The following is a 13,595-nucleotide window of genomic DNA, read 5'->3' as shown; positions in this document are numbered from 1 at the left end:
GTTATGGGTGAAGAACTGCTGCAGGTTTATTTCATACAACATAAGTATGACGATAAGTGGGTTATCTTACGGGCGATCCAGGGCAAGCAGCCCCTCGCTGCTCCACCCACCTTGCGAGCCAGCACGCATGGTGGGTCGATGCCCGGCAGTGCGGCACATTTTTTTCAGATCCTCCTTTGGATCACGTGATCTGTCTAATACTCCCGCTCCTTTTAACGGGGCGGAGCGCGTTATGGCACACCCCCGGTTGGTCAGGCCCCCCAACCACCCGAAGGACTAACGGGGCGCCGTCGCGGTCTTCCCAGAACCTCCTTCGGCTCCCGGACCTTGGCTCGGGCACCCTTACTGTGCCTGACAGGGGTACCCTTACTGTACCACCTGTCGCAGAGGTACCCTTACTGTACCCTCCTGCCTCCAGATCGCCCTGTAACTCCGCCTGCAACGCAGGAAAAAACATTACTACATTCCAATAGCGCGCTGCCTCCGCCGCGCAGGGTAAGCGGAAAGGGTGGGAATTCGCGTGGCCAGGAGGAGCGCAGGAAGCAGAGGGCGATCTGCGGGGGTGCGATCCTTAAAAAAGGGGGGGGGACTAGCCTCGCCCAGCCCCGCGGCACGCCTCCCCAAGCCAAACCCATTGGGGGCCTCCCCTCCCCGAGGCGCGGCCTCACGAGAGAGGCGGAGCGGGGGGGGGGGGGAGGCTCCGACGGGTGGCCACTAGAGGGCTGCCCTGCTGATGTCCCCCTGCGTGGGACGCGGGCAGCGGCATTCAACAAACTGCCTCCCAGCCTGGAGGCAGTAAATACCAGGGTGAGATACCTTCCAACTCTCCTATTGATAGCACTACAGCGTAGTGCCTCGCCGACAGTGCAGAGTAAAGTAGTCTTTCAGGAGGAACGCCACTCCTCAGTTCTGCAATGCAGTACAGTTGCAGTCGTTTTGTATCGATTAACTTTATTCGGTCATTAATGTGACCATAAAAGCACAGAATAAACGCATACAGTCATCAGGCTTAAGAAAATTTTCAATTTCATAAAGTATTTCTGTTTCTCAATTTGATAACAGCAGAAATACAAGTAAGAACAGCAAATCAAATTTACGAAGAAGATAAATATTTTTAAAAATCCATCCCTTTTTGGTAAAATATAAAATGCTCAAGCAGGGCTTTAAGTAGGATGAAAAAACTGGGGGGCTCTCTCAAAGTGGAGTGGCCGATGTAATTAAAGGCGTGGCTTAAAAACATGTGAACTGAAAATCTGTGCTTAGCTTAGTGACCCACCTGGCTGGTATTTTGCTGCTTCTGTCACTTCGTCCAGGTATATAATACAACAAGTAACATTATACCTACAACAGGCCAGGACTATTGGCTTTGTCAGTGGTTGTTAGTTGCATAAGATAAATTAGCAACAACTATGGCTTTGTTGTATAGAATATTGAAAATGCTTCAGTTCTGAAATTATGAGACTGTGAAAGAACTATAACAAGTCTCTTTGAAGTTACCTCAAAGGCAGGAAAGGGCGGCACTGCTGCAGAGTTAATATTTATGTTTTTTCACCGAGGGTGAGGGCAAAAATGGAGAGCCTGATAGGGCTCAGGCATTAATATTGGGCATAAAAAGCGAACTCTCATTACCATAAAATGCGCAGTGGTTTGAGTGGAAGAAGCATCATATGGACAGCACAGTAAAAATGCAAACGAAGATCCAGTTCAAGGAAAACCAACTGGGATATAGATTTTATTTAATCTTAACAGTTGCAATCAAAAAGCTGTCCAATCCAAAACTAGATCCTTGTCAAATTGTACGGTGCCTCTCCTGAGTGCACACAAGCATTAGGCAGGCAGCAGGAATATTGTAAAAGTTTCTTTAATGAACAAGCGTAGGATATACAGGAAACAGGTCTGACTAGTTCCTCTGCCACAGCAACCTGCCACCCAGGACTCCAACAGAATGCTGCCGCCTTTGAAGCTGGGGGACGTAAATAAAGTGCTCCAATACCTTCGGATCGAGTTTGCGCTATATAAAAAAAAACTGTAAAAAAGACAAATACTTAGGCAATGGAACCTAACTATGTCACAAACAAAGTCACCTACTTTATTCCATTTAGAACTGGAGAAGTGCAGCCCAGCTCAAGCGGCTAAACAGAAAATTACCGACGGCTGACTCGTTTTTCGGCATCAGTCAGAAATAGCCTGCACTACGTACCGCCCACCAATTGCTTCAGAACTTCTCGGTCAATATTTATACACCGCGGAGACACGTGCAGACTTCCTAGCCAATTATCCCTTCGGAGTGCTGTGCGGTGTGTTAGGACTGGACGACAATGTTCCAATCCTAGCTCATGTTACACATTACCAGTCCCTCCCTGACGATTCACAGAGTATGCTCAGCTGTCATGCGACCCGGAAGTACTGGAATTATCACAAATTTCGTCCATCAAAAGATCAATAACGGGCATTAGGCTTTATTTCCGAACGGTAAGTGTCAGTCGCGGATATGTCGGCAATATTAGGTACAGGTACGTAAAGAGTATTAGCTGCACGGAAAGTAAGAAGGGGGCGGGGTAGCCTGGAACAAGGTCGCCTAGGGACGAAACATGGAGGTAAAGGGTAGTAACAACACGCAAGGGCGGGGGGCAGTTGTAGCTGAGACAGGGAAGGAGATCTGCGAGGTCGAGGAAAGCGAAAGCTAGAGTAACAAGATGGTTCATCCAGAGGGCGAGAAGCTCGTAAGGTAAGAAGTGGAGTGCAATATGGGTAGAATAATTGGGTCAGTGAGCAACATCGGCCAACGTTTGGCAGTGCAAGACCTCGCTTCTTAGTGGCTATGGTTGGAAGAGTGGTGATTAGAGGGATCGGGATAAGCAGAAGGGTACGGAGGTGAGTGAGATGAATATAAAGTATGTGATGGAGGGGTCATAAATGAGGGTAAAGGTCTAAACGGGTAGTTAAGAGTTGTGTGGGAGTGTTGGGTCTAAGTGGTAGTCTGATCTGGATGGTCGTTCATTGACTCCTCTCCTTACAGGGCCAGCGCCGAGAAAATGTGGACTTCGTGGCAAAGAGAGAAATGCCCCTGATGCGACGAAAAACACGTGGGCGTAGTTGAGCACCTTCAGTCCTTCTCGGAGGTCCTCGGAGGAGGCCAGCGAGACTCTCACACGTCCCAGATGTGGCTGCAGCAGAGGCTGAAGAGTTTTCCCGGGCTACTGTCCAGCAGTTGGGCCCGGAGGCTCTTAGCCTTGCTGGGCTTCCTGCTGATCCTTTACTGGTATTTAAGCTCGGGCGCCTTTGTCCGCTACCTATGGCATAATGGGCAACCTCGTGGTGTGACTGGGACTTGTCTACAGACTGAGTCTATGCAATGGAGGGTGCTGTCAGACAGAGGGGATGCAGCTGTGGTTCAGCTAATAGAAGACGGTAAAAGGCAGAAGCCCATGGTGGTGGGCAATGGAAATATTCTCATTGATATTGCATCAAATCGGCTCTGGCTGCTCTCTTCATCCCTGTCTGCTCGTGTTACGGACTTTCCGCCCCTTGTTCTCCTACAACCAACGGCATCTGTCTCTGAAGCCCAGTCTACAGCAATCTTTTTTCGAGATGGTCTTGTTAGGAAAATACGCTGCATTCAGGGGGCAGCATCGCATTCTCCTCATGAATGTGTGACTGTCCGTGAAGACATTTGTGCCCATCGCAGCCGGCCTCACCTGTATTTGCAGAGAATTCGCATCTTCAACCCAAGTGATAGAGTTGCCACCTTTGAAATCAGCCCTCAAACACCTCCATTAGGAGCCAAATTCTCCACCAGTACGGAAAAGGCAGAGGACAGGCAGTTTCTGCTGTCCACAGGACGACTCCAGGTGGAAGGCGGAAAAGTTGTGCTTGTGGTGGTTGCCACGAAGAAGTTGACGAACAGAATTCAAGTGAGCCCCAAGTCCGAGTTCTTTGAAACTGCTCTTACTGTAGTATATACTTCACAGCCAATGGAGTCTATTAAGTTGGAAGATGTACTAAGTAAACTGAAAGACTCTGCAAAGAAAGAAATGGCCGAAGTGATGCGGATGGGGGTTGAAGATTTGTTACACGAACATCAGCAAACGTGGTCAGACCTGTTTATCTCAGGTATTAATTATACTTTACCTTTTGCACTTTTTCCAGAAGCCCTTTTTAACGTTTGGAAAGCTACAAACCATACGCAGATTAGTAAATGCCTCATGTAAAAACCCGTATATGCCATAGCTTTAAACTGCTTTTTTGTAGCGTGCGAGGCAACTAAGAAGGAACTTGGTAAGCAGATAACAGGGGCGCCATGGGGAAATAGTCAAGGAGACATCTCATTGCGTTTTCGAAAAATGATCACACTAGCAGTAGTTAACTCGAGCTTGAGTAGTGTTAGAGCCACAACAGTTTTTGTTGTCAAAACATGGATATAAAAGTCTAAACCGTGGAACAAGCCAAGTCCTTCTCAGATCCTGGACACTTCCGGGAAGCCTCACAATAAAGGCTGTCCTGCTGAAGGCAGTGGGCCCAATTCGTAGCCATCTTCGTGTGCAAGTTTGTCTTACACGCTCAGAGAGCTAGGTTTCTGAATGCAAGGAATTCACAAATAGATATCTTGCAATATGAAACCCTTTTCATCTTGTATAACTTTACAGCTGATGGAATAATATTACAAAGGGTTAACTCCTACGCATCGGTTGGAAAGTAGATGCCATTTCCACACATTATTGTTTGTGCACTGTATAGTTTTATTAGTAAAACTGTATGTCTGTGAAATGTGATGGTCATTTCGATTGAAATTGTGTTGTCTGTAGTGGCAGTGCGCTACTATACCATGCATACTGTACTTTGCACCACTTCACTTTACACCACTCCACGCTAATGTGCTCGGTGCCACTGCACTCTACTCCACTCTGCACCACTTCACTCTACACCACTTCACTCTCAGTACGCTCTATTCCAATGCATTTTACTCTAACATTCAACTTTACGCCCCTGCATTCTACACCAATCCACTGTACGCCACTCCTATCTACACTGCACTCTACATCACTTTACTCTGCCCCACTTTGCTCAATACCACTGCACTCTATGCCACTGTACTCCATTCTGTGCCACTGCACTCTGCACCACTCTACTCTAATGCACTGCACTCTTATTCTGCACCGCTGTACTCCATGCCACTGCTCTCTACTGCACTCTACATCAGTCCACTCTACCGCACTCTGTGCCACTCGACTCTGCACCACTGCACTATAAGCCACTACACTCTTTGCCACTCTACTCTGCACCACTCCGTACCACTGCACTCTACTATGCAGAACTCTAATCTATGCCACTGCATTCCATGACGCTGCATTGTATGCCACTAAATTCTGTGCCACTGCACTCTACGTCTCTATACTCTGCAACACACTGCGCTAGTGCACTTTACCGGTCCAGTCCACTCCATGCCACTCCACTGCACTCTACTCTGCAGCTTTCTACTCTATGCCACTGCTCTCTGCACCACTGTACTCAATGCCTCTACACTCTTTGCCACTCTACTCAGCACTACTCTATGATACTTCACGCCACAAAACTCTACGCCACTGCACTCTATTCTGTACCACTGAACTCAACGCAACTGCATTGTACGCTACTCTGCTCTATGCCACTCCACACCACTGCACTCTACTCTGCAGCACTGCACGATGTGCCACTGAACTCTGCACTACTGCATTCTATGTCAATGCACTCTTCCCCACTGCACTCTACCCCCACTGCACTCTATGCCACTCTTCTCTGTATCATTGCACTCTACGACACTCCACTCTGCCCCACTCCACTGCACCCTACTCTACGTTGCATCACTCTAATATACACCACTGTATTCTACGCTGCTGAATTCTGTGCCGCTGCACTCTACTCCACTGCACTCAATGCCACTATACCCCAATTAACTTTAAACCAGTTCACTCTACGCCTCTCCACACAACTCCATTCTATGCCACTCCCAATACACGACTCTCTCTGCCACTCCACTCTGCAGCTCTCTGTGCCACTCTTCGCTATTGCACTCTGACACTCCACACCACTCTCCTCTACAACACTAGCTTTTAGCCATGCTGAACAGCAGCCACACTAGTATACAGCATGGCTAAAACACATTGTGGAAGTCAATTGCACCACTGTACTCTGCCACTGCACTCTACAACACTTTACTCTATGCCATTATACTCTGTGGCACTCTACACCACGCCACTGCACTCTACCCTGCACCACTTCACTCTATGCCACTTCACTCTACTCTGAAACAATCCACTTTACGCCCCCTCACTGTACGTCACTCTGTGCCACTCCATTCTAAGCTACTGCACTCTTCATCACTCTTCTCTAAACCACAGCTCTCTACACCAATGCACCCTACACAACTGCACTCTACAGCACTTATTATTTACTCTGCACCACTGTACTTTACGCCACTTCTTTCTTTCTATGCCTGTTTACTCTTTACCACTCTACTCCACTACTGTGCACTACTGAACTCTATGCCAATGCAGTCTACACCAGTCTACTCTGCAGCACTGCACTGTATGCCACTCTGTTCTGCACCACTGCACTCTACTAAGCACCAGTCTAATCAGTGCCACGGCATTCTACAACGCTGCATTTTACATCGCTGAATTCTATGCTGTTGCACTCCATGCCACTGCACTCTACGTCACTATAATCTGAAACACTCTACAACAGCTCACTCTACTTTCCACCACTCCACACCACTGCACTCCACTCTAAAGCATTCTATGCCACTCTACGCCAATGCTCTCTACGATACTCTACTTTGCAACACTGCACTCTACGCCACTGACCTCAATGCCACTCTACTCTGCATTACTGCATTCTATGCCGATGCACTCTAAAACACTGAACTCAGCCACTCTACTGTGCATCACTCCACTCTACACCACCGCATTCTGCAGCGCTCCACTCTGTGCCACTATACTCTGTGCCCCTGCACATTCTACTCTGCTCCACACTATGGCACTCTACTCTCCACCACTCTACGCCTATGTGCCACTCTACTCTGCACCACTCTTTACCACCCATGCCAGTACTCTTCAGTCTTTACATCAAATGCGTCTTTATTTGGAATTCCTTTATCACGCATATCGTTACAACGACATGCTACTGGGAAAACCCAGGAATTTGAAGCAATATAATATACTATTCAATCTCCACTCTGCTCAACAGTAGGGAAGGAGTTGGACTTTAACGTCCAACGACGCTTTCCCTGAGGCATGTCGATGTAACTACATGCATGGTAAAGACGCATTCGTTGTAACAGCTGCGTTGTAACTGCAGCGCGTGGTTCGGCCGCCGTGGTAAAGGCTGTTTCTCCTCTGCCACTCCACTCTACAACACTCTACACCACTCTTCACCATTCCACTCTACGACACTCCATGCCACTCTCTACACCACTAACTATTAGCCATACTGAACAGCAGCCACGCTGGTGTGCAACATGGCTAAAACGCATTAGCAAAGGCAATAGCTCTTGCATAGGCGTGACTATTGGCTTTGCCAGTGCTTGTTTAGCTAGCAGTTCTAAGAATTTTAGGCATCTTGTCCAGGAGAGATTAGAAGTTGTGCGCTCCTTTTCTTCGAATACACCTACTCAGTCAAGTCATCTCTTGGTCTCTGTACATTCCTAACTACAGACACATGGGGTCCCCTGTTCCAGCCAGTATTCTCAAATCTAAGCAGAGGTGAGTGACACAACCTGATTATTTGTAAATACATCATGTTTAACACAGACAAATAATCTTGCACACTCATAGAATTTTATCAACTGGGAAAGAAAATATAAACTAGCAACAAAGGAGCAATTCTTTGTCCATATGGAAGTACTGACAATGCCAGTCCCCTGTTTTACACTACACATTTCCAGTGTAAAACTGTGCATAATTAAGGTTTGTTTTGAAGTGTATAGATAAAACTCTGGTCTGAGTGTCTCTTCATTCTCCTGAACTGGTGAGTAGTCAGAACTCGAGACCTCAGTTCTGTGTATCTAGGTCCATTTTATGTAAGCCAGGGCTTGTTTTGTCTACTGCTTTACATTTGGCATTCCTCTCTTCCCGGTTCTCCTCTCAGCGCACTACTCCTTACATAGGAGTGCTCTGTTGACATCAGCAGTTTCTGGCCAACTCCTATTGACAGAGTCTGTTCTTTTTATTTCTCTGCTCATGGTCACACCCTTTTAGGGCTTGCACTGAATAACGCTCGACTTAGACTCAGGTGTACCCCAGCACCGTGGTGTCCGTAGCTCTTATTGGAGCAAAATTACATAATCACAAGTTGATTTGCGCTTCCTAGGGCAAACTGCAGATCTGTTCTCTGGAAATGGGTAGAATTGTTTTTTTCTGTACCCATAAAGAAAGACAAGACACATTTCATATGCAAGTGTTGACTTTCGATAGGCATAACGTCGAAAATCCATATCTAGTTCTGGCCTAGCAAAACCGCTCTGTAGCCATCAAAGTGATTTGGGCATGTTTTGCACAGAAAATATTGCTTGTTGATGTGGACAGTTTAGTGTGGTACCCTTTGTTTATCAGCAGTACATCGTGCTACACACATGCATTCCCCAGCGGAATAAGTAATTTAAAAGTGATACCATGAGTATCATTTGGAAGTATACAAGCGATAAGTCTTGAAATAAATAAATATGGTGGTTAACCGTGATGACCGAGAGAATCTCTACAGTTGCAGTGAACTGTAGCTATAAGGTTAATGTGTAGCAAATTGATAGAATAGACAAGATGGTGATGTAAGGAATGCTTGAATTAATTTCAGCTGCCGGTGATTGCTTGGGCCACGTTCCAGACCTCTGTTAGAATGGCACAGTGAGAGAAAACAATGGTCTGCTTTATGCAAACCAGCCTTGGTCCTGCTCCAATAGGAACTGCCAAGCCCAGAGTGCGTGGCCACGACCCTTACAGATGGGAACACAAGCAACTGGTTTCTATCTACTTGGGTCTCATTAGTGAGGTATAGTTTGAGGCTTATGGACCCTTATTTGGGCATACCTGTTGTACTTGGGTTATAGAAGGAATACTTGAATTAATCAAGCACTGGTGGTTGCTTGGGGATGCATTCCAGACCATGGTTTTTGTTCACTGCCAAACAGAGACCCACCTTTATTCAGTATCTCTTCTGAACAGTGAGTGCCATATTCATTACCCAGCGTCTTCTTACATTGACCTCAGTTTTGATTTGACCTTTATAACACCCATAGATGTTTGAATTGTCTCTTGTTGTGTGGGTGATGACTCGCTGGTTGTTCTAAACGAGTCGAAATCCTAAAAGTGGTTTATTCATTTACTATTGGGCTCTTTTTCAATGTTTTGTTACATCCTTTGTTCAACAAATGTGCCTGCTTGATTCATTTTGGCTAAATGATTATCTATACATGTATCACACAATGTTGTTTGGGCGTTGCTTTATACCAGCACTGAATACTGCATCATCTTCTCTTTTTTATCACTCTCTCTACAATGCTGAATGTAATATATGAAGTAACTATTCTGCATTATATATTTTCTAATGTGTCCTTTTTCAAACTGACATTTATTTGGATATTTAGAGAGGAACGACTTGTTGATTCTGGAATCAGCACAGCATCACACTGTGCTCCCTTTGACACCTGTATTCTCCCAGTCTTATGTAGATATTGTGTAACTGCATTGCTATACAATGACCTTCATTTGAAAGGATGTTTATCCCGCAGTTTCTATACTGACGTACTTATCTCAGTGGATTGATCGCACATCCTGGCTGGACTGTCAATTAATAGACTGTGCCTTTTTGTTCCAGGTGTAGAGATGAAGAAGAGTACAGACTCCCACACACCATCTGGGGAGACTGTGAACATCACTCTGTACTACATTCTTTCCAGCACGCCTGCTCCTCTTCTGGATCCTCTCATAAGCAGCGAGGAGCGTGACAAAATGGAGGCCAGCCTAAACTATGCTGACCACTGCTTCAGCGGCCATGCCACCATGAATGCGGAGAACTTGTGGCCTGAGAATATTAGCAGTGTCCCACAGATCCTACAACTACTGGATTTATGGAAGCTAACCCTGCAGAAGCGTGGATGTAAAGTCCTTGTAACAGCCGGGGCACACGGACTAATTCAGGGTATTGTGCTAAGCTTTGGAGGGCTGCAGTTTACAGAAAATCACCTCCAATTTCAGGCTGATCCACACCTTCACAACAGCTTCTCTTTACGTGGCATCCGCTACAATAAAGATCTCATCAATGTGGCAGTCCTAATGGACCAGGAGGAGAAGCCCTTTCTGCACGTATCTGTGAAGTTACAGGATAAACCTGTACGGCTGTATGCTTGTGAGGCCGGCTGTATGAATGAGCCTGTGGAGCTGACCTCTCAGGTCTCCGGACACACCTTTCCTGTTATGATAACCCAGCCTCTCACTCCTCTGCTGTATATTTCCACAGACCTGACACACCTCCAAGACCTGAGACACACGCTCCACCTTAAGGAAATCCTGGCCCATGAAGAGCACATGGCAAAGCAGGACCCAGGCTTACCCTTCATCTTCTGGTTCAGCGTTGCTTCCCTCATCACGCTATTTCACCTCTTCCTATTCAAACTAATCTACAATGAATACTGTGGCCCTGGAGCAAGGCCACTCTTCAGGAGTAAGGTATAAGAAATGCTACACAGTCACCTAATGCCGCTGCTGTGTGCTTTCATCTGTCGCCAGGAGGCTCTTTTCCTTGGTGGCTTGTTGGTTGTAGGGATCCGCTAACTGGGAGGTTATGTGGTCTTTTATGGGATTGATCATATGCGTGCATGAGGTGATTGGTGAAGGGTTTCTTTCTCTTCCTCCCGCAAGCCAACTTGATTGGTTTGACACAGTATTGTATTTGCGTACTAGGGTCTTTATGGCTCTTAAATAAAACTCCACGCTGTTGAGACTGCCCCAGTTTCTCAGTGGCCCAGTTTAATTGAATCTTAACTGGATTAATCGTGTAAATAAAATCTATTGTTTTTATCTTGATTTTTTTAAATTTCAGTTTCAATGCAGTGAATGCTTTGATCAACAATTACTGTAATCAAAAGCTTTAACAAACTTATCAGGGTCTAGAACCATCATAAGGAAAAACAAAACTGCACTGCTACCCAAATATGTCCTTTTAGAATTTGTTAACATTGATTGTATGATATTAACATGTTCCTTTGTGTAAAGATTTAAGACCAGTTGTGTGAACTATGTTTAATATTTTCCAGTCAGACAGGAATGTAATTCCGTTCCCTGTGGTGAAAAATCTGGTGACTCAACCCAATGTACCCAAAGTGTAAGAAAAAATGCATCAGTAACATTTGAGACGGGACCATGAGGAGACCTGAAAATAAGGGTTATTAATGGTGAAATAGTCAAAAAAAAAATGAGATGCCATTTTCACATATTGACCATAGGATTTGCTGCCCACAAATGACCAAGGATATTTATAGTGTCAAATAGGAGATTTAACTACATCATTTTAGAAACTAGTACTAACTAGAAGATCATACCATGGCTACTCCAGTGTAAGTGCAATTCACCAGTTGTTGCATGGCGTAAGTTAGGCTTAGTTTTTCAGTACCTTCTCCGATGTTACACATAAAGCAAACTAGAAGTTTCAAGTGGCACTACAACTTCAACGCGATCCCTTTCAAGTTCCCACAGTTAAGATGAATCCAATAAATTATTTGTGTAATTCACAGCATACATTGTGCTGCTTCTCCCATTGCTTAGTTTGACTGGGGGTGTAATCTGCGGAAGAGATGTTACCTTTTTGCTTGAATGAGACCATACAACTAAACACTGAACATTCTACCCTAGTGCTAATCACATCAGCTACACGCAGAGCACTCCTGTTCTTACTAAACATTACAAAATATGTTCATGTGACACGCGTTCCCATGCGTGTCCAATACACCTTAAATACCTGTTGTGTTTCAAAAATAGTAGCTGTTCTACATCAGTGATTCCCAAACAAGTGTTTACACAGATTTTGCTAATCTGTTTCTCAGGTGTTGAGAAAACAAATTATTTGTGGACATATCTCAAACTATCCTAATGCTTAAAAATGGCATTACCAAACCTGTGGCACAGACTTATCCACAGTAAGTAGTAAGTCTTTTCAGGCAAATAGTAGATATCTTTTGCACAATTTATTTTAGTTTCCAGCAACAAAAGCCACAAGACATTATAAGCAACTGCCTTCTGCACTCTAGGCACCTTAGATCAAGGCAACACTACACCAGTCTCTTTAGGCGAGGCAGTGTTTCAGATGCAGGGTTGATGCTCTATGTTTATATTGTGCTTCTAAGCCTTAGTAACGGGAACACATCTCTGGTTTTGAGCAGAACGATGTACAGTTTGGCTTTAAGCTTCTACTCCTGTGTCTAGTGCTGTATTCAAGATAATAGCCAGATTTAAACACATGGTTTGTGGTAGAGGTTCCTGCAGAGCACCCACAGTTCCGTGCAAGAGATGACTTGGAGAATGGGGTGTATAGTCGATGCCATAAATGTTGAGAGTGCTTCTGCAGTTCTTACATAGGATGCAGCTTTTTGAATAATGACTTGTTTTATTAATTGAACAGGAAGATGAAAGTGTGTGACCCAACGATATCCCAGCCCTTCTCTTGTGCGGGGTCCGTGTGCAGGTGCCCATCGCAGAGAGGAGAACAAGAGTGCTCTGAACACAGCTGCAGGATTCCTGCCATCTCGTGCCTTTTTGGGTGAATCAGTGACTTAAAAATGTCTTTTTGAGCTGTTCGAGAATTTTAGAATGGGACAATTTTGAAAGGAATAATTCGATTATCGCTAGCCTGCTTAACGGCTGTTATCCAAGCAAACATTTAGAAAGGCTGAGATTTTTTTTAAATCCACCTTCCAGTTTAAGCACGTGGATCCAACTTTAAGAGACTGTAGAATGTTGTGGCTCCTTTTCTTGTGGGTTAATTTATTTTGGTTGCAGTTTTAATTTTCAATTTATGGTTGTATAAATGTAAATGGAAATATAATTATTATACAATTCAGGTCAGTCTTTCTCTGCTGTTCGGTTGACGATCTTGTTGCAACTTTAACTCTGGCAATCTCCAGCACTGGGGCTCGTGAAATGCACTGTTTACTTTATAAAGGGTTTAATGAGGAAGTAGTTGATCCTTTTGTGGTTTTTATTTTTATATTGAGATTCATGTGGTATGTTCCACTTATTTGAAAATGTGCTTACTTTCTGGCAACTGGTGATTGTCAGAAAACTCAATTTGCTTTAAATAAACAAACACTTAAATCCCAGAACTCTTGTAAGTCTTGTATTAACCTTTAAAGCTGTGGTCAATTAATGTCCCATAATCTTTGCTGAGCAGATCTCCCTCTGAGACAATAAGATTACTTCATCTCAGTAAACAGTTGGGCCTATCTTCTGTCCTGCATAAAGGACCTTTGGCTGTATCTGTGCACCCTGTTCATGTGCATAATTAGTAATCCGTTCTCAGCGATCCACTATGATTATGTGGTTTGTTTGCCTTAAATCTCTCAAGTCAGACTT

At 44.8% G+C, this 13,595-nt stretch overlaps 1 protein-coding gene across 2 annotated transcripts; it reads left to right on the top strand.

Annotated features, from left to right (window-relative positions):
- Positions 1-2,338: 2,338 nt before the first annotated feature.
- On the top strand, positions 2,339-13,342 carry KIAA2013 (KIAA2013 ortholog). 2 transcript variants are annotated; one of them, XM_085609919.1, is made up of 4 exons: positions 2,339-2,472; positions 3,020-4,113; positions 9,847-10,697; positions 12,646-13,342. In XM_085609919.1, the coding sequence occupies exons 2-4, from the start codon at positions 3,162-3,164 to the stop codon at positions 12,661-12,663; spliced, it is 1,821 nt and encodes a 606-aa protein (XP_085466045.1). In that variant the 5' UTR covers positions 2,339-2,472; positions 3,020-3,161; the 3' UTR covers positions 12,664-13,342. The 2 variants fall into 2 exon arrangements, with proteins under 2 accessions (XP_085466045.1, XP_085466046.1); XM_085609920.1 differs by lacking the exon at positions 2,339-2,472 and adding an exon at positions 2,571-2,728.
- The last annotated feature ends 253 nt before the right edge of the window (positions 13,343-13,595 follow it).

The sequence above is a fragment of the Triturus cristatus genome, chromosome 1_2, assembly GCF_964204655.1.
Source record: "Triturus cristatus chromosome 1_2, aTriCri1.1, whole genome shotgun sequence".
Taxonomy (NCBI): Eukaryota; Metazoa; Chordata; class Amphibia; order Caudata; family Salamandridae; genus Triturus; species Triturus cristatus.
This window is presented reverse-complemented; position numbering and strand designations above follow the sequence as displayed.